At 37.6% G+C, this 20,989-nt stretch overlaps 3 protein-coding genes across 3 annotated transcripts; all 3 read right to left on the reverse strand.

The window, feature by feature from the left end:
• Positions 1–1,100: 1,100 nt before the first annotated feature.
• LOC110714203 (ubiquitin-fold modifier 1) lies at positions 1,101–16,211 on the reverse strand. The gene is made up of 4 exons (XM_021892685.1): positions 16,003–16,211; positions 15,783–15,880; positions 2,349–2,381; positions 1,101–1,444 (listed from the first exon to the last, which is right to left on the reverse strand). Exons 1-4 carry the CDS (start codon positions 16,086–16,088, stop codon positions 1,365–1,367), a joined length of 297 nt encoding a protein of 98 aa, XP_021748377.1. The 5' UTR covers positions 16,089–16,211; the 3' UTR covers positions 1,101–1,364.
• Positions 16,212–16,364: 153 nt separating this feature from the next.
• LOC110714202 (pathogenesis-related protein 5-like) lies at positions 16,365–18,321 on the reverse strand. The gene is made up of 3 exons (XM_021892684.1): positions 18,120–18,321; positions 17,329–18,004; positions 16,365–17,217 (listed from the first exon to the last, which is right to left on the reverse strand). The coding sequence occupies exons 1-3, from the start codon at positions 18,238–18,240 to the stop codon at positions 17,094–17,096; spliced, it is 921 nt and encodes a 306-aa protein (XP_021748376.1). The 5' UTR covers positions 18,241–18,321; the 3' UTR covers positions 16,365–17,093.
• Positions 18,322–19,301: 980 nt separating this feature from the next.
• Positions 19,302–20,637, reverse strand: LOC110714248 (thaumatin-like protein). The gene is made up of 3 exons (XM_021892745.1): positions 20,471–20,637; positions 19,694–20,369; positions 19,302–19,571 (listed from the first exon to the last, which is right to left on the reverse strand). Exons 1-3 carry the CDS (start codon positions 20,523–20,525, stop codon positions 19,433–19,435), a joined length of 870 nt encoding a protein of 289 aa, XP_021748437.1. The 5' UTR covers positions 20,526–20,637; the 3' UTR covers positions 19,302–19,432.
• Positions 20,638–20,989: the final 352 nt, after the last annotated feature.

The following is a 20,989-nucleotide window of genomic DNA, read 5'->3' on the forward strand; positions in this document are numbered from 1 at the left end:
ATCTCAACCCATTGGCATCTCTAATATCAATAGTCTTATAAATGGGGTTAAAAAATTACCAACCAATATCAATAGTCATATTAACATGGTTACAAAAACATACAAAATTGATTGCTCCTTTTTCTTAGCTAGAGTATCTTTTGTGCACACGCACATCTAGGTGCATTTGTTTTAGATGAACACAAAGTTACTATTGCTCATTGGATGTACTTAACTTTAACAGCACTTGAATGAATAATATTCCTCATTAATGACTTTTTCCGATACGTTTGCAAGTTGCAACATGCGTTGGAAATCAAGGACATAGTTGATCCTCCAGACAACAATCTTGTACAATGAATAATAAATCACAGTTCACCGCTTGTCAAACAATATTAAAAGAGGCTTCTTACGTAAAACAAATACAACAATGTCACAAACTTCACCCCACCAACTTTATCATATAATCACTATGTTTATAGACAATATAGTAATTCCTACCATAGTACCATTTCATATAATCAGAATTCAATAATCAGTCAAGCTTTCCAAATAAAACAGATCTGGTCCAACATTACCTCAAATTATGCGATGATTATGAGTAAATTATCATAAATAAAAAATAGTTATAAATCTGCATTCATCCAAATGGCACAGGTCAGAGAGCCACACTCAGTCATTATTTTTCTTTTTGGGCCAAACACATGATCTAGAGACCTTCTTTAATGGATTTGATTTCTACCTACCATTCATTGCTGGATGAAACTGACAACATTGTACACTAATTTAAGGGTCCATCTAAAGAGTTGCCAACCCCTGTGACTCAGGGATTCTTTTAATTTTATTTTTTTTATATTTTTAATGACTAGGAAAAAAGCAGTTACAGTTTGAAAGTTCCAACCCAAAATTAATATCCTTGAAACATCTACAATTGTAAACAAAGAGGTCTAAAATTGAGAAATGAATGGGGCCACACAATTAAGTGTTTATGGGTAATACTACATGGTTAGCAAGTTACTGTGCATTTACATTTGAGCCTGCTACTCTGCAAGGCTGCTGGGGGGCTGTCTACTGTCAATTTTAAACAATGATGCACCCAATACATCAATTGCCATGCTATCTCTCTGAATAGGCCTTCCGCCAGTCATTTTATTCTTTATAAGTATCTCACCAAAAGACCTCAAATTCGATGGAGCAATTCATAAAGCAGTAACGAATAACCACAAATACAAATCAAACTTCATCCAAACTCCAAAACCTTCCATTTTTCCCATTTGCAACTAAGACATTATTCTAGTCAAGTGATGAATTTCTTACATCAAAGATGGGAACCAATAGATACACTGACAGCATAACTGAGCTGTACATTATTATGACAAGATCGTCTAAAAGGAGGTCTGCAAAGTACCAACTCTATCACGAGGAATCAGCCGCAATTCAGATCCATGCTTGAGGAAGACATTACCTAAACATTCAAATATTCAATTGTTAATATAAGTTAATCATCATTAACACTATTTGTGCTTGATAAATTCTTCTTAGCAGTAATAAGCATCCAAAAATTGTTCTAATAAATTCAAAAACAAATTTGCACATGCACTCAAACAAATGGAGAGAAGAGGAAGATAGTGAGAATGTAGCAGTGGAAGCTAGATATAAAAAAAGCCAAAGAATCTTCAAAAGCCATAAAATTATAGACTCCAATATAACCACAAAGACCATCCTCTCCGCTAAATTTGTTTCATAACCACAACAAGTTCTCAAGGTTCACGTATTTACAGTCTAAATGAATGCCAGGTTCAAGATTAAATCAGCATTAACCAGAGTGCTAATGTAAAATAACAATAGTCCATACCATCTACTATAGGTGGGTAGCAATAATATTGCCTCTTAAGGCAAAATAACAATAGTCCATGCTCTATAATGAAATTCAAGTCTTCACCAAAGCATTTGAGTATTACCCTTACAGTCAATTTTTGAATTTCATTTTATAATTTGAAAAATAGATTAGAAAATAAGACATAATTAGCCACTAAGACTTATTTTCTTGAAAGCCAATGCTAAATTGCACAAGAAAAGATGGCTGGAAGGACAAAACTACAAATACATGCATCAATGAGGATTGAAGAGATAGCAGAAAAATATCCAGACAACTACATCAGATTCGACTCCCTACATTTCTATCATTAATTTTGATGTCGAAATGTCATTTTAGCCACAGCCACACTGTGACTGAGGCAGACATAATGTAGCAGATATTAAATATTTCAACAGGTAAGCAAAAGAAAAAGCCTTGAAAAAAAGTAATTTTTGTCACAAAGGCTTTCAGTAGGTACAGAACTTCTAATAAATTGACAAACTTTCTTTACCTGCACTTTGCTGAGGATTGATACCAACACCATCTGTGTTTAGAAAAGAAAATAAAAAAAAATGATACATAATTAGTAGAATGCAAAATTCAAATCAAAGCACTAATAATTTTAGACTGCAATAAGTTTGTTCGTTTTGATACGGAGTCACGAAAACCAATATGTTGGAATGATGCAAGTGTGAGCCATTTGGAGGGCAATATAGTCACTGTTCCATTGATATTACCTGAAATTAAGCTAAAGGCTGGAAATGCTGAGCTGGAAGATGAGCTGGAGGGAGTGTAACAAACTAGATTCCTTTTATTAAGTTTGTTATTTTCATTTACACGTTTAATACATGTAATGAAGGCTATTTAAGCCAAATTAGTGGTTGTAATCCTTTATGCTGAAATTAATACAACTCCTCCATTCTCTCTCAATTCTGTTATCATCATTCTCATATTGATTGTCACTCTCGAAGTTTCCCTTCTTTCTAAATTACTTCGTGAGCTAATCAATCTGCTACTCATCCATTAAATTGGATTGAAGCAGGGTATTGTTACATTGTTCTGAGCAAATTTCTGTCACTAGATTTTTGCTGCATCATTTGGTATCAGAGCCTCCCAGGTTCTTGGACCAGAATGCCTCCAAAGAAGAACACTGAGGTGAGCCATGATGATGCTGTCTCTCACACCTGCTGATTTACAGCAGTTGAAGGTAAACCTTAAATCTATCATTAATGAACAGAACAGAAACATGGTTGAAAATTATAACAATAATAGCTTAAATATTAGCCAGAATACCAAATCTATATCTGAGTTGCATGATTTAATGGTAGGCTTATCTGTGCAAGTCACCAAATTAGTCTCTGATGTTAGCTCACCTATAAAATCACCTGTGAAGTCACTTGACAAATCTGGACAGTTGGATGATGGGAGTACTGATGAGGGCAATTCAACTTATTAGTATTCTACCAGACTCACCAAGATCAAATTCCCAAAGTTTAATGGTGATGATCTAGAGGGTAGAGCACTTCTCTGGCACCAGAATTATGTGAAGAATAATCCACCCCCCAGTTGGAAACAATATGTCAAAGATATAACTAGTAGATTTGGTGAACTCTATGATGATCCAATGTCTGAAGGCACTCAAACAAACTGGTAGCATTCAGGAGTATCATGATGCCTTTGATGCTTTGGCCAGCAGGCTTGAGTTGTTATCTAGGAGGTTTGGAGGAAGAGATACAGTTAGGTGTGAGGATTTTTGCACCAACAGCCATTAAGCAGGCACACTGCCTAGCTAAATTGCAGGAAGCAGCCAGATAACCAAGAAGAACTGGATGGTACCAAAACCACTACCCCCTTTACTACGTACCCCCCCCCCCCCCACAAACACATTACCAATAGCCCAAACACTAACCCACCCTGGAAAGGAACTACCCCAAACAGCTTTACACCCCCAAACACTTACAACCCTAATAGGAAAATCCTCACCCCTGAGATGAATGAAAAGAGAGCCAAGGGCTTATGTTTTTGGTGTGATAGTGATGTGAAGTTTGAGCTGGGATACTTGTAAAGGCAGGAAACCAAGGTTATATCATATTGAGATGGAGGATATAGAGGAGGAAGGGAGTGAGGAGGAGACAGAAGAACCAGTAGGAAGATGATGCTGCTTGTGCTCAGATCTCCTTGCAAGCTCTAGATGGTTATTGCAGTTTCAATACCATGAGAATGATGGGTCAACATGGTAAGAAACCACTTCACATACTGCTTGATTCAGGCTATTGACACCCTAACAGCTCTGAAAATGAACTGTAAGGTGGATAAAGTAGCAACAATATGGGTAAAGGTAGCTGATGGTGGTAGTTGAAATGTGATACTATGATCAAAGGATTTGAATAGAGGATGCAGGGATACACCTAAGTGGAAATGATGTTGTTTTGGGAATTCAATGGTTCTCATTTTGTGGGATTTTAAAAACTTAACCATGGAGTTCAAGCTGGACAACAGAAAGGTGAAACTTAGGGTTGCAACAAAGAAAAAGGTGAAAGGAATTGCACCAGAGCTACAAAATGGAGGAAAGCTATCCATGCTGCAGATCATCCATCCCACCATGGATAGGAGCATAAAATCCATAGAAGAACTCTAGCTGAAATGGAAGAACTCTTGGCTAGCTATTCTGATGTGTTTTGAAGCTCCTACAAACTTAACCCCTGTGAGAGAGAATTTTGACCATATAATCCCATTAAAAGAGGGTACAACTGCTATTAACATTAGACCTTACAGATATCTTGCTACTATTAGCTCACCAAGGACTGATTAGGGATTGTAATAGCCCTTTTGCTGCTCCTGTGGTTTTAGTGAAGAAGAAGGATGGAGGGTGGAGAATGTGTGTTGATTATAGAGTTTTGAATAAGGCTACTGTAAAAGAAAAATTCCCATACCCATTATTAAAGAGCTCTTGGATGAGTTACAAGGAATTTTTTTTTTCTCAAAGATAGACTTGAAATATAGTTATCACGAGATGTGGATGCAAGATGTGCATAAAACTGCCTTTAAGACCCATTCTCGGCATTTTGAGTACCAATGCTCCATCAACTTTTCAATCTATCATGTGTCTAGAAAGCAAAGCAGTTGAAGAAGTTCATTTTAGTTTCCTTTGACAGCACTTCTTGGGAGGAACACTTACAGCATCTACAAGAAGTTCTTTCTATAATGAGACATTACTCATTGAGAGCAAATCTCAAGAAATGCACTTTTGGTGCAAGGAAGATAAACTATGTGGGTCATGTAATCACTTCTGATGGAGTTTCTACTGAACTTGAGAAGATTCAAGCTATTTTGAATTTTAGTACTTTTAGGTTAGTAGCCCTCATTCCTAACTAAGCCTTAGTATAAATAAGGGATAGTATATGCATTTGCTATCATGTGAATTATGAGGAAAAATGTTGAGAGTAGTAACCTCAAGTTACTAGGAGAGTGATAACCTAAAGTTATCAAGAGAGTGATAGCCTTAAGCTATTAATCTATCCTTTTGTATCTGATTTCAGCCATTATTAATCAAAGTATCAAGCTTTTATCTCTTAATTAGTCTTTAAATCAGAAAATACTAAGTCAGTCCATAACAATTGGTATCAGAGCAGGCGGTCTTGTGGGCTGCCGTTGACTGGAACCACCAGTCCGTACCACCGCTTTAAAAAAAAATGCAGTTTGCTGGAACAGATGGCGAACGACTCATGAAGAAATGGATTCATGAGGAATTTAAATACATTTCCCTTAAAAGGGAGCAAGGAATTTCAGATCATGTGGAGGAGAAGAGAATCCGGCAGGAGCTTCAAATTCACGAATTTAATGGAAGAAACTCAGATGACTGGATCTTCCAAATGGAGGATTACTTTCATTTTTTCCAGTTGAATGAAAAGGAGAAGCTCAAGGTTGCCATCATCGGGCTTTGCGGCGAAGCGTTACAGTGGTTCGAATGTGAACACAGGTGGCTACCATTTCGTGACTGGCAAGAATTGAAGACTTGGCTGCTTCGAAATTCTGGGAGGTGGCTACCAAATAAGAAGGAAAGGAGTGAGAAATCTCCGGAATTATTAGAGAAAGAATCCATTGGGGCAGTGGTGGAAGTGGCGGTCAACCAAGCGATGGCAGCGGAAAGGGAGAGGGCTGAGGAGAAGAAAGGCCATCTGGAATCCAAACCCTCGGCCGAGCAAGGCGTTGCAATGGTGGGCACAGAGAGGAAGGGTGAGGAAGGTTTTACAGACAAACCAACTGAAGTTTTCTTCCTGAGGGTGCTTTGGTGTCCGTGAAGGGCAAGCTGGAGTCACCGGCGAATCTGGTGGTGGACGGTGGACCGAATGGGCGAGGTGAGTTAACTAGTGGGGTAATCTGTACTAGTGATTTTGGTGGTGAGGTGAGTGTTTTTGAAGGTGGCCTTGGTGGTGGTTTCACAAGCAAACCCACCAAAGTTTCATTTGAGTGAAGCGGAGATGGCCGAAGAAGGTCTGAAATTGAATTTTCACCACTAAGGGTCGCAAGGAAGGTTGGTGATTTCTCTAGTGGATTTGCCGATGGGGGTTACGGTGGAGTCGATGTCGAATATGGGGTGATTCTTTGGATTGTGCGAAGGGCTGAGGTTGATGTGTTTGAAGGCGATAGAATAGGAGGATGTTTCGAAAAGCGTGGCGCCAATAGTAGTGGATCCGGTGGTGGTCCAGGAGTTTTGGATGGAAAAGATGAGCGAGGTGATAAGACCACCGCTTGTGGTGGCCTGAACAGAGAAGGCTATGGCTGGGTGAAGGGCGGATCAGGTGCAAGCGAGTCCGGTGGTGGACTTCATGGACGTGCTGGTGGGTTAACAGGTGGATTGATATGTGCTAGTGATTGTGGTGGCGGAGTGAACGATTTTGAAGGTGGCTTTAGGCGTGGGTTCACATGCAAACCAACCAAGTTTTTGTTTAAGGGAAGCAAAGATGGTCGAGGCGGGCTAGCTGGTGAAACCGAGTCGCCGCCAATGATGGCGATAAGAAGAGGCGGTGACTTCTCCGGTGGTTTTACCGGCGGTGGCCCAGGTAAGTTCGCCGGTGGAAATGGAGACAGAGGCGGTACTGGTCAAAGTAATTTTGCTAGGGCCGTCGATTCATCACCACCGGTGGCTGCAAGAAGGGGTGGTGCTTTCGCCGGTGGTTTTACCGGCAGCTGGTGTTTGGCCGGAGGTGGAGCAGAAGGCATGTTTCAAGGAGAGTGGTTATTTGGTGGGGTCTTCAAGAATGCAGAAGGAGCAGCTTTTGGCAGAAGAGCTTTTGGCAGAAGGTTGACTGGAATTTTCTTTGCCTTGTGGAAGAAGCCAATTATACAAGATGGGGTTAGTATGAAGGCTACTAGCATAAACAAACTCTGGCTGCTGGTGCCACATGCATATAAGGGAAGAAAAGAGCTACAGGCTAATCCAATTCAATTTGATAAAGCCATGCAAATTATTGGGCGCACTTACCCTTCATATTTTGGGCTTGTTAACTATAGGTCTATCCATCCAACATCAGTTATGAAACCCAACTCTTATAACCTCACATATTCAAGCCAAATTTCACATCCTTCATCAACCTTGACAGATCATTGCTGTCGCCGAGAATCGAGTGCCGATTATTATCCACCTTGAGAACAAGGTGGAAGTTTAGGGGGCCGGTAATGTAATAGACTAACACTAACAAGGGTAGTTTGGGAATTTTAGTACTTTTAGGTTAGTAGCCCTCATTCCTAACTAAGCCTTAGTATAAATAAGGGATAGTATATGCATTTGCTATCATGTGAATTATGAGGAAAAATGTTGAGAGTAGTAACCTCAAGTTACTAGGAGAGTGATAACCTAAAGTTATCAAGAGAGTGATAGCCTTAAGCTATTAATCTATCCTTTTGTATCTGATTTCAGCCATTATTAATCAAAGTATCAAGCTTTTATCTCTTAATTAGTCTTTAAATCAGAAAATACTAAGTCAGTCCATAACAGAAGATAAACTATGTGGGTCATGTAATCACTTCTGATGGAGTTTCTACTGAACTTGAGAAGATTCAAGCTATTTTGAATTGGCCACAACCTCGAACTCAGGGGATTCTTAGGTTTAACCGACTATTATAGATTTTGATAAAATCTGTAAGCCTTTGACAAATTTGCTTAAGAAGGATTCCTTTGCTTGGAATCAGGAAGCAGATGCTGCTTTTGGCAAATTGAAGGCTATTATGACATCACCTCCAGTATTAGCTCTACCTGACTTCCAAGTGCCTTTCACTATTGAAACCAATGCATCCGGTGGGTTGGACGCTGTTCTAATGCAGAAAGGGCATCCCATTGCTTTTATGTGCAAGGCTCTCTCTGAAAGAAATCTGCATCTATCCGCCTATGAAAGGGAATTGCTAGATATTGTCTATGCAGTGAAGAAATGGCAGCATTATCTTATGCTCTTACCTTTTGTGATCAGATCAACAATGCTTGAAACACCGGTTAGATCACAAGATAGTCACCCCTTTTCAACAAAAGTGGTTATCCAAGCTGGTGGTAGTAGGGGTGTTGAAAAATACCCGACCCGTTTGACCCGATCCGCTGACCCGCAAAGTACGCGGTTTTTTTCCCAATTTTTTCCAATATCAGATTTGCGGGTCAGGTGATGGGCCGGGCTTTGAGTGTTGCTGGTACCCATTAAATACCCGGATTTTTTTTTTTTTTTTTAATTTCTTGGCTAGAACTCAAATTAGGGTTACTCTCATCTACTCTTCTCTCTCCTCACTTCCTAGCAGAGTAGTCGCGTCTCAACATTCTCCATTTCTCCTCACTCCTCTTCTCTCTCTCAATTCCCAAACACACACTCTCAACTCTCAAGCGAACCTCCTTCCTCCCTCCCAGGCGAACTTCCTTCCTCCATATCAGGCGAACCTCCATAGACCGTCAGTTCCTCACCGTCAGCCGCATAAGGTTGGTATTGTTTTTGAATTTTTTTGATTAATTTCTTTGCTTATGTTTGATTATACTCAAGTTGTTTTCTATTACATTTTTAAGGTTTTTTGTCGAATTTTTTTAGGTTAATTACGCTACTTATGTTTGATTATACTCAAGTTATTTTCAATTACATTTTTTAGAGTTTTTTTTTTCGAATTTTGTTGGGTTAATTTGCTGATTACGCGTGATTATACTAAAGTAATTTTCAATTACATTTTTTGGGGGCTTTTTTTTGAATTTTTTTAGGGTTAATTTCCTGATTATGTATGATTATACCTAAGTTAATTTCAAATACATTTTTTTGGTTAATTTCATTGCTTATATTTGATTATACTCAAGTTATTAGTTATTGAAGCTTTGCTTGTAAATTCTTTCATCATGACTTGACGGGGGCAAAATCGAATCAGACAAATGGACATGACGAATCCGATGATTTTGAGATCTTGGAGGAGGCTTCATCAAGGCCTAAGAAAAACAAAAAGGTTGGGAAGGAACCAAAAAACAGAAAATGTTGGAGGTAAACGAAAAAATCCTCTAATGTTTGGGATCATTTTCATGAGATTCCTAATGATGAAAATCATGCTAAATGTGCTTATTGTGGGCGAAAAATTACCTGTACTGCTAGAAATGGTACTAATGCTATGTCACGTCATAGTAATAGGTGTAAAAAGTCTCCCTGCTGATACAAAACAAACACTTCTAGATTTTGAGTTTAGAACTAAGGTTAATACTGATGGGAGTGTTGAGACATATAATGTTCCTATATTGTGGAGATTTAATCATGATGAGGTTAGGAAAGCACTTGCCCATATGTTGATTGTAGATGAGTTGCCTTTTGCTTTTGTTGAACGTGAAGGTTTTTGTCAATTTTGCAAAGTTGCCTGATTTTGTTCCTCCCTCACGTGCTACTATTACGAGGGATTGTTATGGTCTTTTTATAGAACAAAAGAAAAAAGTTAAAGACTTTTTCCTAGAACTTGTCTTCTAGAGTTTGTCTTGCTACGAATACATGGACTTTTGCTCAAAATTTGTCATATATGTGTCTTACTGCTCATTTCATTGATGATGAATGGAATTTGCATAAGAGAATCATTAACTTTGTCCTATTGCTGGTCATTCTGGGGAGCTTATTGGTAAATCTGTTGAAAAGTGATTGTTAGAATGGAATTTGACGAGGGTTTTGAATGTTACAGTAGACAATGCTAGCTCAAATGATTTAGTTATAAAGTACTTGAAAAAAATCTTTAACCTTTGGGATGGGTGTGTGTTGAATTGTGAGTGTTTGCATATGAGATGTGCTGCACACATATTGAATTTGGTTGTTAAAGATGACTTGAAAGATGTGAATGTTTCTGTTCTCAAAATACGTGCTGCTGTGAAATATGTGAGATTTTCTCCTTCTAGGTTATTAAAGTTCAAGTCTTGTGTAGAAGAAGAGAACATCACTTGTAAAGGCCTTGTTTGTTTAGATATTGAAACAAGGTGAAATTCCACGTACTTGATGCTTAAAACTGCATTAGTGTTCAGAAAAGCCTTTAAAAATATGAAAACTAAGTTCTCTCCTTACACTAGAGAGCTTATGAAGCAATCGATGGGGGGTGCTCCCGATGATGAGGATTGGGACAAAATTGAAAGTTTTTTGCCTTTTCTTGAAATCTTTTATAATGCCACATTAAAGTTGTTTGGTTCTCGTTATGTGACGGGTAATACTTTTGTGGAAGAGATTTATGATATTGGGTACACCATAGATAACTATGCTCATGACCCGAATGAAGATGTGAGAAAAATGGCAAAACAAATGAAGTTGAAATTTGAATAGTATTGGTCAAATGTTCGTAATATTAACATTTTAATGTTTCTTGCCTTGGTTCTTGATCCAAGGAATAAGATGAAGTATACGGAGTATGTTGTGCGTAGTTCTTATGATGTTAGCAATTCTTTTATTTTATGCGTATTCAAGATGCATTGAACTCATTATTGATTGTTATGCAAACAAAGTGAGACCATCTTCTTCTAGTGTGCCTATTATTCATGGTGAAAGGGGTGAGATGGAACAACAAAGGGGTCTTCTTAATGCATCTCGATTGAGGAATAGCTTTGTGAGGGAGAGTGGTAATGAAGATGGTTCCAAAGGAATCACCGAATTAGAGAAGTATTTAGGGGATAAACTAGAGCCTTATAATGGAGATTTTGATATTTTGGCATGGTGGAGTGCACAAGGAAAAACATATCCAATTCTTATGACAATGGCTCATGACATTCTAGCAATTCCAGTTTCTTCTGTTGCTTCGGAGTCCGCTTTTAGCACGGGGGCGTGTCTTGGATTCCTTTTGCACTTCTCTAAGTTCTAAAATGGTGGAAGCCCTTGTTTGTGGCCAAGATTGGATGTGTCATTCTAATACCCCTATTGCTATTGAGGAAAGCTTGCTTGAGTTGGAGATTATGGAAGAATAAGGTGATTATAACTTAATCTATTACTTGCTTTTTATCCTTTGTGATATTCTACAATTGATTTATGTTTTTTTTAATGATTTATCTTTTGTAGGGATTAAAGACTTGGTTTCAGAGCAACCAACAATTATCATTGATGAAACTATTGAAGCTTCGGATGTGACTTGAAATTATCCCCTCTCCCATTTAGTGTGATTTGTGGCTTTAAGATATCGTTTGGACTTTGTAATTAATTTGGTTGTTTCGTTGTTTTAATTTGATGTAGACTCTTTAAACTCTATGGCTAGTGCATTCCAGACACTTTGAACTTTGGTTTGCATTTTGTACTTTAAAACAGAATTTTGTTTAAGTTATGAGAATATTTGTACTAAAACAGGTGTACAGATACAGATATAGCCCCATATAGCCATATAGGGAAGCATTGCAGCAGCCGGCAGGTTATTTTTTTGGTGGAAGCAAGTTTTTAATATGATTTTGCTAGTTTGTTGGTGGAAGCAGGTTCACTATGAATTTGTGAAAACATCAGCTTTTTTAAAAATAAAATATCAGTTTTTTTTTTTTTTTTATGAAATCAGCAAGTTCTTTTAATAGATAAAAACATCGCTTTTTGTTTTTAATGAAAAAAGTTAATTTTTTTAATAAAATCAGCAGGTTTAAGTAAAAAAAAAAAACCATATATATTAAAATTTCGGGTACCCGATAAGAGGGTACCCACTTTTAGCGGGTTGGGTAATGGGTCGTCTAAATAACTACCCGCACTTTCGGGTACCCGCACTTCCGAGTACCCAAAAACCTGAGTACCCGGTTATGAGCACCCCTAGCTGCAGGTGGCATGGACTATGTGATTGGAAAAAAAGCACGGAAGTGAAAATAAATTAGCAGATTCCCTCTCTAGGATATCTCATTCTCAAGTGATGACTATGATTGCTACTACAATCAATTCTTCACTCTTGGAAGAAATTCAAACAGGTTGGTAGGATTACCCTAACCTATAGAAGATCATTTCTGATCTGGTAGCTAATCCAGATTCTCACAAGCATTATAAATGGCAAAATGATCAGTTAACAAGAAAGGGCAGGCTGGTGGTGGGATTTATACCTGAACTGAGGAATAAAATCCTACTTTGGTTGCATAATTGTGCTCTACAAGGATATTCTGGAATTCAAGCTACACTAAGAAGGGTGAAGAGCTTATTCTACTCGTTTGAAGAAGAGTGTGACAGCATATAGCATATATTAGACAGTGTGATGTGTGTCAAAGGTGTAAATATGACCCCAGTGCTTATCCTGGCTTACTACAACCTTTACCCATACCTGATAGGGAGGAGGTCACCATGGACTTCATTGAAGGTCTACCCAAATCACTTGGCAAAGAAGTGATTCTGGTAGTGATAGATAGACTGAGCAAATATGATCATTTCATAGCTTTGTCTCACCCTTACTCAGCTTTGAAATTGGCTTAAGCTTACCTAGACAATGTTTATAAATTACATGGATTCCCAAAATCCATTGTCTACCTCTTACCATCCTCATGATGGTCAGAGGTTTTGAGCAGGTCTTTGGAGACATACTAGGTGGCTGCCATTAGCTGAATTTTGGTACAGTACATCCTATCACTCTGTCCACTCCTTATGAGATTTTGTATGGTCAAACCCCCCTATTCATGTTCCTTATTTAAAAGGGATGAGCAGGATTCACAGTGTAGACACAAGTTTGCAGCACAGGGAAGAGGCTTTATCCATGATTAAAGAGCATCTGCTGAAAGAACAGCACAGGATGAAGCAACAGGCCGATAAACATAGAAGTGAAAGGTCATTTGCTATGGGTGATTGGGTGTACTTGAAGTTACAACCCTATAGACAACAGTTTGCAGGGGAAAACAGAAGTTGGGTACTTTGGTCCCTATCACATAATCAAGAAGGTGGGAAAGGTGGCTTACACCCTCCAACTTCCTGCATCTTCGAAGATCCACCCTACTTTTCATGTAACCGAAAACCCGGGTACCCTGATCTTCGGGTATTTAGAAACGCGACCCATGTCCCGACCCGAAAAGATCGGGTACCCGGGTTTCGGGTACCCGATTTTCTCGGGTCGGGTCACAGGGTACCCGATTATATTGTTTAAAAAAAAAGTACCCTTTTCTTCCATCTTCTAAAAATCACAAGCTAATTATAAATTACTCCAATAATTAAATCACATAAAAAGCCAAAAAATCAACCACAATCAAAATCAAATATGAATCTCAAACTTTTACACCCTCATGAATTACAAAACCACAATTAATTAATATGTAAAAAAACTAATAAAATCAACTCAAATTGATAATTATAATTATAATTGTCCAACTGAACCCAAAATAAATAATTGAAATATTTTTTGGGCTTTAGAGGTACAGATCACATCAAGCGAGCGGCCGTCGGAAATTTATATCTAACTTACTCGCAATTTACTTTCTCTGATCTCTATTTCAAGCATGATAATTATCCTCCTTCGTTCAAAGGAAGCGATTCCTGCGCCTCATCGTGGAGAAGATGGTGGTCACACCTTGCAGAGTAGTTGTTACCGTCGTTGAGCCATGAGATACTAATGGTCTGAGAAGAAGGGTGAGGCTGCCGTGAGATAGTGAGGAGTGAGGAAAAATGAAAGAGAGAGAAAGTTGAACCAAAGAAAGGAAGAGGAGATGGCAGGTGGCTCCAAATGCAATCAGTAAACCCTATTTTAGTTTTAGAAAAAGGTTATATTCACTGTGTATAGTACTGGTATTGAATTTCAGAAAGAACAAAAAAATAGATGCGGGTCAGACGGGTACTCGTATAACTGAAGTTCCGGCCCCTGTCCCGACCCGTGACCCGAGGAATTAACCGGGTCGGGTACCCGACCCGAAATATTGTATGAAAATACCCATCGGTTATCATCCGGGTAGTCGGGTCGGGACGAGCGGGTCAAGTTTTTTTGAACACCCCTACCCCCACCTAATGGTTCTTCTGGAATCATTAATGATGATTCTGAAAATCTAAGGTTCCCAATTGCCATGATGAACAAGCGTTCTATAAAGAGGGGAAATCATGCCATTGTCCAGTGGTTGATTTAGTGGTCTAATGCTAGTCATCTTGCTGAGGTTATTGAAGCTTCCTTTAATCCTTGGGGTCAAGGATTTTCTCAAAGGGGAAGGCATTGATGCAAGTGTGAGCCATTTGGAGGGAAATATAGTCGGTGTTCCATTGATATTAGCTGAAATTAAGCTAAAGGCTGGAAATGCTGAGCCGGAGGGAGTGTAACAAACTAGATTCCTTTTATTAAGTTTGTTATTTTCATTTACACGTTTAATGCATGTAATGAAGGCTATTTAAGCTTAATTAGTGGTTGTAATCCTTTATGCTGAAATTAATACAACTCCCTTCTCTCTCTAATTACTTTCTCTCTCTCATTGTTATCATCATTCTCATATTGATTATCAGTCTCGAAGTTTCCCTTCTTTCTGGATTACTTCTGAGCTAATCAATCTGCTACTCATCCATTAAATTGGATTGGAGGAGGGTACTATTACGCTGTTCTGAGCAAATTTCTGTCACTAGATTTCTGCTGCATCATGGAACCTAGTTAAAAAAAAAAAAAACATGTTCCCTTTTGCATCCAAATACATCTCAACTATTCAACTTCCATAGTAAGCTGAATTTTTAAATATAATATACAAGTATATGATTCAGTATTTTATTTCTCTCTTAAGAAATAAAAATCAAGTAATACATAGATATACTACTAACAACCTGGTCTAGAGAACATTAAAAGTATGCCTGGACCACCATAACCGTATGTTTGAATATAGCAAGGTATAAAAGTTCTGAAGTCAATGCACAAACCATGAAGCTCCAAAAGTTCAGATAGTTGGTATCATGGTAAATAGTGAGGCAATAAATGTAGGAGAGTGGTTATTTTTGTCTAATTCACACATTTATAACAAGCACTAGAGAAAAATATGACCTCATGTGCCAAATCTCTCTTCCCCTTTCTACTAACAATGGATTATCCCAATTTATAATTTTCTTTGGAGCTTATTAAACATGACAATCACCCCACTAGCTAAAGAGAGTTTATCTCAATTGACAGGTACGAAAGACATGGAATGCTTTGTCCTTGGGAATCAAAACTAAGATGATTTATTAATAAGATTTTAGATGCTTAATTTAATCCAATATCTCTGCCAAATATAAAGGAATAGCAGGATTCATAATCTAATTGATTAGTTTATCCCTGGTTCTTAATCTTCCTTGTTTGGCTGATAACGCAAAGATGAATGAATGAATATACCAGGACAGTAGACATTCCGGAACAAATGATGATGCTACAAAATGGATACTAAAATAAAGAGAAGTAATCTAATTGGAGATAGCAAGAAAAACCTAAAATTATCCTAAAAACTGAATTGTGTGATTCAGATGAAAAATTACTACTCGTAGTAGAAAAGAAAGATCTAAAAGAGTTGAATAGGTGAATAAAAAAAAGAAACAAGTACCATTGGTGATGATAGCGCTGGTCTGAGGAGGGACCTTAAACTCCTCGGCGGCGAATTTGAGGACGGCGGTGAAAGGGGCTGCTTCCGGCACGCTAAACCTGTTTATATTATCAAAATCCGAATCCGAAATCGTATGAGATAGATCAATTTACACTTTGAATTTAAATTTAGAGTAGAATTCGAAATCGAAATCGAAATCGTATGAGATAGATCAATTTACACTTTGAAAGGAAGCTTTGGATCGGAAGTCAGTGTTATCTTGAAGGACACCTTGCCCCCTCCTCCTCCTTCTGCTCCACTCGCCATTGTTTTCGCTGAATTCGGACCTTCTTCCTTACCCGATCAATTCAATCGATTTATTCTCTGCGTTTCAATTAAGCTCACTTTTCCAATTTCTATTAGCCCATTATCCTGCACTTGCGCCACGTTTTTTTTCCACACTCAGGCCCAATTGCAATTCCCACTTTTGACTTTAGAGATATCAAGTCAGTATTGGTATACTTCAGTTTAGACCTTGACAATCATGTTCCCAAACCAAAATACGAAGTAATTGAAATCTTATGGTATAAATGTTTAATTAGGATGATATATTTCATACAATCAACTTTTTTTTTTAGAGGATAAAATCAATTGTATCATTTATATTCACATTTACATCTTACACCAATGAGCTAACCTGAAATGATGGTGCCATGGACCATAGTTATTTGTTTGAATTTTGCACTATTCATATGTTATGGTTCACTTAATTTTTTTGCTATTATTAGATTTGTCACAATGTCTACTTTTACAATATCATTTTGTTACAATTTTTACTAACAGACAATTAAAGATATTATTGGTTAATTTACGTCTTAGCAAATGTGCCGGTCAAACTGATGCGTTTAAAAATAAATAAAAAATAAAAACGGAGGGACATTATTGTCTAGAACAATACGAAGATCAATATTATAGAAAAAAGGATCGAAAATATTTTCTATTTTAAATAGTTTTTCCCTTAAAATGACTTCATTTCATATACCGGCCACATAAATATTAATATCTACAAAATGAGAAATAACCTCCAATACAAAATCCCTTCCCAAAAAAAAAAAAAAAAAAAAAAACCTCCATTATATAAATGCATGTTTGGTCTTCTGACTCTGGTTCCATGTTGATATTCAAACAATTTATTATTTTCCATGTACAAGTACAAACTTCCTTCCTCCTTCATTCCAACAAAAATAAAAGGCACAAAAAAATTACAATGAATAAACCCAAGTTCAAAAGGATCGGAACAAAGGGAATTTTACAAGATAATCATTAAATACTTCACAAAGTTACAAGGAATAATAGAGCAAACATGAAAGACCACCATTTATTGAGATGTGAGTCCATCATTTTAAAACCGCTGCAAATTAGTTTATTGTCATGGTACGTGCACGCACGCTTTGACCTACACATACATAATTAAGTCAAATTATATTAATACGAAGTTAGAAATTAGTCAAACATAATTGATAAGTCAAAAAGAGATTATAAAGAAATAAAAGGTACTGGTACTAACTTGGAAGAACAGAAAGTGATGATGTAATCGGTGCCAGTACAGGTAAAAATGCTGGTAGGATCATCATAAGCATAGCTATAAGAAGTAGGGCAAGCTTGCTTGAACAACTTTGAATAATAAGTAGGATGGCAAACCGATGGACCACCGTAAAGTCCCCTACAACAATACTCATCGGTGTCGAACACGTCACATGCACTCCGGCAAGCCACCGTCTTGCTACGATCATTAGGGTCTTTAACAGACAACTCCTTGGGGCAATTCTTTCTAAGGTCTTGATTGCACCCAGCAGTTGTGCAGTTACCTGCCCCGTGTAAGGGTTTTATTGACACTGGTATGTTAAACCCATCCACCAAGCTCACGTCGTAGAAGTCTACTTTTGCCAGTGTGAACTCCGCTAAGGTTGCGGGTGGCTTACCGGCGGCACCACATTTCAAAGATGTGCCGCACGCACCAGTGGCGCAGGTGCCATTTCCACTTTGATCGAAGTTGCACCCAGTCCGAGCCCATATTCGGCCTGACCATCCAATGGGAGCAGTGAAGACCCTGGACTGGCCTTGCTTTAAGGGAAAGCCTCCTCCCAAAAAGCTGTCGCCTGGTATTATGGCTGGCCATATGGTCTCTCTACAATCGTTTGTGAGTGTGAACACTCTTGATGCCTCTGATATTCTCCATCTCCCTGCATTGATAAGTAATTGCATAATAATATTATTGATTATATCTCATAACGTACATTGTATTAATGTTTTTTGTACTTGAAAACTAATTAAGTAAAAACAAAATAGAAAAATTACCTATAGAAAGAAGGAAGAAAATAAAAAAGGCAAAAGATGTGAATGAAATTGGATTTGTATGCATGATTAATCGAGATGAAATTGGGGAAGGAAGAATGGTGGTTGATTTAAAGGATCGCATTGCAAAGAATGTAGGAGAAAAGAATTGAATGAATAAGGAGCTGAGGAGGAATGCGTGAGACAAAGATGGATAATAAGAATATGCATTCCCTGGCTTTTGCAACAACATTTGGTTGATTCTTTGTCCAGACCTAACCTAGCCTTCAAGTTCCCTTCCATCTTTTTTCCTTCATAACAGTTATAGTTGTTTTACACATAAAGCCAGGGATCTTTTAACATTAAGCCATGAGATTAATATACCCTAAGGAGTACTAGTGTCTAGTACCACTCTATAAAGTCTTTTTCCTTTCTTAACAAACTTCTTAAGATTCCAGTTCAATGGTTTAAGGCTTTCGTTTACTGTTAGCAACCAAGTACTATGTACGTACTGTCTCACGTAGCTTGACCATAGCCCATAGGAGTAATTTAATTAATACACCACACACTTTGTTTTTAAGCTATTTCATCTTCTTGATTTTTTTATAATTGGCCTGATCAACACATACCAATTCAACTCTATCTAATCTCTGCTATGGTATAGTGGTTCAAATAAATTATTAATTTATGCACCCGATCGAAGAGCATAAAGATTAAATTTAAGAATTTAAAGACTAAACTCAAAGAGCATAAAACGCTAAAATAAAAATTTATTTGTTTAAATTTTTGGGTAACCACAGGCTAAATCCAATTATTGCTCATTTGATTTAACATGGTCAGATAGATATCCTAGTGCATAACTGCATATATTTTCATTTCATAGGAAATGCTACTGCAAGATGTTATTAGCCTAATTATATATGTGAAGTTCTACTTCCTTAATTAATTTAGGTCAAGTAAATAGAAATATTCATTTCTTTTTAATAACGTGTTCCCAAGCCCCAAGGGCACGTGCTAACACAACATGTTCCTAATGGTTTTTCCAATCAATTCAAATAATTCCATCTTATTCCAAATGTTAAATATGTGAAGGAGAGAAAAGACCCTCAATTTTTATACTATGTATATATACAAAGAGAAGAAACTCAATATTTAGGATTAGGTTTGAAGAGCAAAATAATTTAACATTAAGATACAAATAACGAATGGAGGAGAGGATAATAATTAACATTTCAATAGAAATATTGATAGTATACATATACAAAATACTTGATTGTACATACTGTTGGAGTTTCAAAAAAAAAAACAGAATCAAAGTTACAAACAAAAGGTGAATTTTACAAGTTACTCCACAAAGTTACTAGAAATAATAGAGCAACGGTGAGTGACAGGCATCTACTGAGCAATGATTTGAATCCCATAGATCCGCTACTGCAAATGAGTTTGTTGTTATGGTATGTACACACAGGCTGAGACCTGTACAAATAAAAGATAGATATAAAAGCTCAAATAAATCCAAGCAAAAAGAACTGGACAAAAGAATTATTGAACAAAATAAAAAAAGCATTATTGAACAAAAGAATTGGACAGTTACGTACATGGAAGAACAGAATGTGACGACATAATCAGTCCCAGAACAGGTAAAAATGCTGGTAGGATCATCATAAGCATAACTATAAGAAGCAGGGCATGCTTGTTTGAATAACTTGGAATAATAGTTAGGATGGCATGTCACCGGATTCCCATAAACACCCCTGCAACAATAGTCATCCGTGTTGAAAACATCGCATGCACTCCGGCATGCAACCGTCTCCCGGCCGTGATCAGGGGACTTTACAGAAAGCTCCTTGGGGCAGTTCCTCCTAAGGTCTTCATCACACCCCGCAATTGTGCAATTCCCTACACCGTTTAGGGGCTTCACTGCCATGGGGATGTTAAACCCGTCCACAAGGCTCACGTCGTAGAAGTCTACTTTTGCTAGTGTGAACTCCGCTAAGGTTGCCGGTGGCTTCCCCGCGGCACCACATTTCAGGGATGTGCCGCATGCCCCAGTGAGGCAGGTGCCGTTGCCTTCTCGACCAAAGTCGCAACCAGTTCGGCCCCATATTCGTCCTGACCATCCTACGGGGGCATTAAATACCATGGATTGGCCCGGTTTTAAGGTGAATCCTCCTCCTTGGAAGCTTTGGCCAGGGGTTACAGCGGGCCATATGGTCTCTTTACAATCGTTTTTGATGGTGAATATTCTTGCTGCTTCTGTTTTTATCCAGCTTCCTAGATTTATATTATTAACATAAATATTTGAATTATATTGTACGTACATACATAAATAATTAATCAAGTGATCATAAATAGATATTGAAAGTTTTACATACCTTGAGAAATAAGGAAGAAAATAAATACAAAAAATGAAATTGGTTTAGTGTCCATAATATCCTACAGTTGGAATTGCATGATTTATGCATGGGTTGATTGATTTATATCATAAATGTACGGCAATGATAAAGAAGCTAGGAATACGTGAATAGTAGAAGCATCCATCTAATCTGAATTCAAAAGGCAAGACTATCCCATTAGCTTTATGCAGAGCAGCCCTGTTGTCTGATGATTAATTAATCTAACTAATTAAATTAGGGTGATTCTTTATCCATTCTTTGGAAGCAAGTTGTGTTTGGTTCTTTTCTTTCTTGCTTGCTTTCATGTGATGCTGTTAATTAATAATGCAGGGGATCTCTTCACAACAAGACATTTGGACCGCCCTTCAATATATACTTTGGGCTGGGCTTTTGTTTAGTCGTACTTGTAAATAAAATCAGTATAATTGGGCTTGATTATATGCCCCAAAGAGTCTACTTAATCTGGATTCGATTTCTTATAGATTTATTCCACACACG

This window comes from Chenopodium quinoa, unplaced genomic scaffold (assembly GCF_001683475.1).
Source record: "Chenopodium quinoa cultivar QQ74 unplaced genomic scaffold, ASM168347v1, whole genome shotgun sequence".
NCBI classification, from domain to species: domain Eukaryota; kingdom Viridiplantae; phylum Streptophyta; class Magnoliopsida; order Caryophyllales; family Amaranthaceae; genus Chenopodium; species Chenopodium quinoa.

Bases quoted from the DNA above. Each gene is read 5' to 3' on its own strand.
- LOC110714203 (XM_021892685.1), bottom strand. From the start codon at position 16,088: ATGGCGAGTGGAGCAGAAGGAGGAGGAGGGGGCAAGGTGTCCTTCAAG. The intron at 15,881-16,002 runs GTAAATTGATCT...TAATATAAACAG, and splicing joins CCAAAGCTTCCTTTCAAAGT to GTTTAGCGTGCCGGAAGCAG. The intron at 1,445-2,348 runs GTAAAGAAAGTT...TTGAATGTTTAG, and splicing joins CAATCCTCAGCAAAGTGCAG to GTAATGTCTTCCTCAAGCAT.
- LOC110714248 (XM_021892745.1), bottom strand. From the start codon at position 20,525: ATGGACACTAAACCAATTTCATTTTTTGTATTTATTTTCTTCCTTATT. The intron at 20,370-20,470 runs GTATGTAAAACT...ATATAAATCTAG, and splicing joins TTTCTTCCTTATTTCTCAAG to GAAGCTGGATAAAAACAGAA. The intron at 19,572-19,693 runs GTACGTAACTGT...TTATTTGTACAG, and splicing joins GTCACATTCTGTTCTTCCAT to GTCTCAGCCTGTGTGTACAT.
- LOC110714202 (XM_021892684.1), bottom strand. From the start codon at position 18,240: ATGCGATCCTTTAAATCAACCACCATTCTTCCTTCCCCAATTTCATCT. The intron at 18,005-18,119 runs GTAATTTTTCTA...TTATCAATGCAG, and splicing joins TTTCTTCCTTCTTTCTATAG to GGAGATGGAGAATATCAGAG. The intron at 17,218-17,328 runs GTTAGTACCAGT...ATGTATGTGTAG, and splicing joins ATCACTTTCTGTTCTTCCAA to GTCAAAGCGTGCGTGCACGT.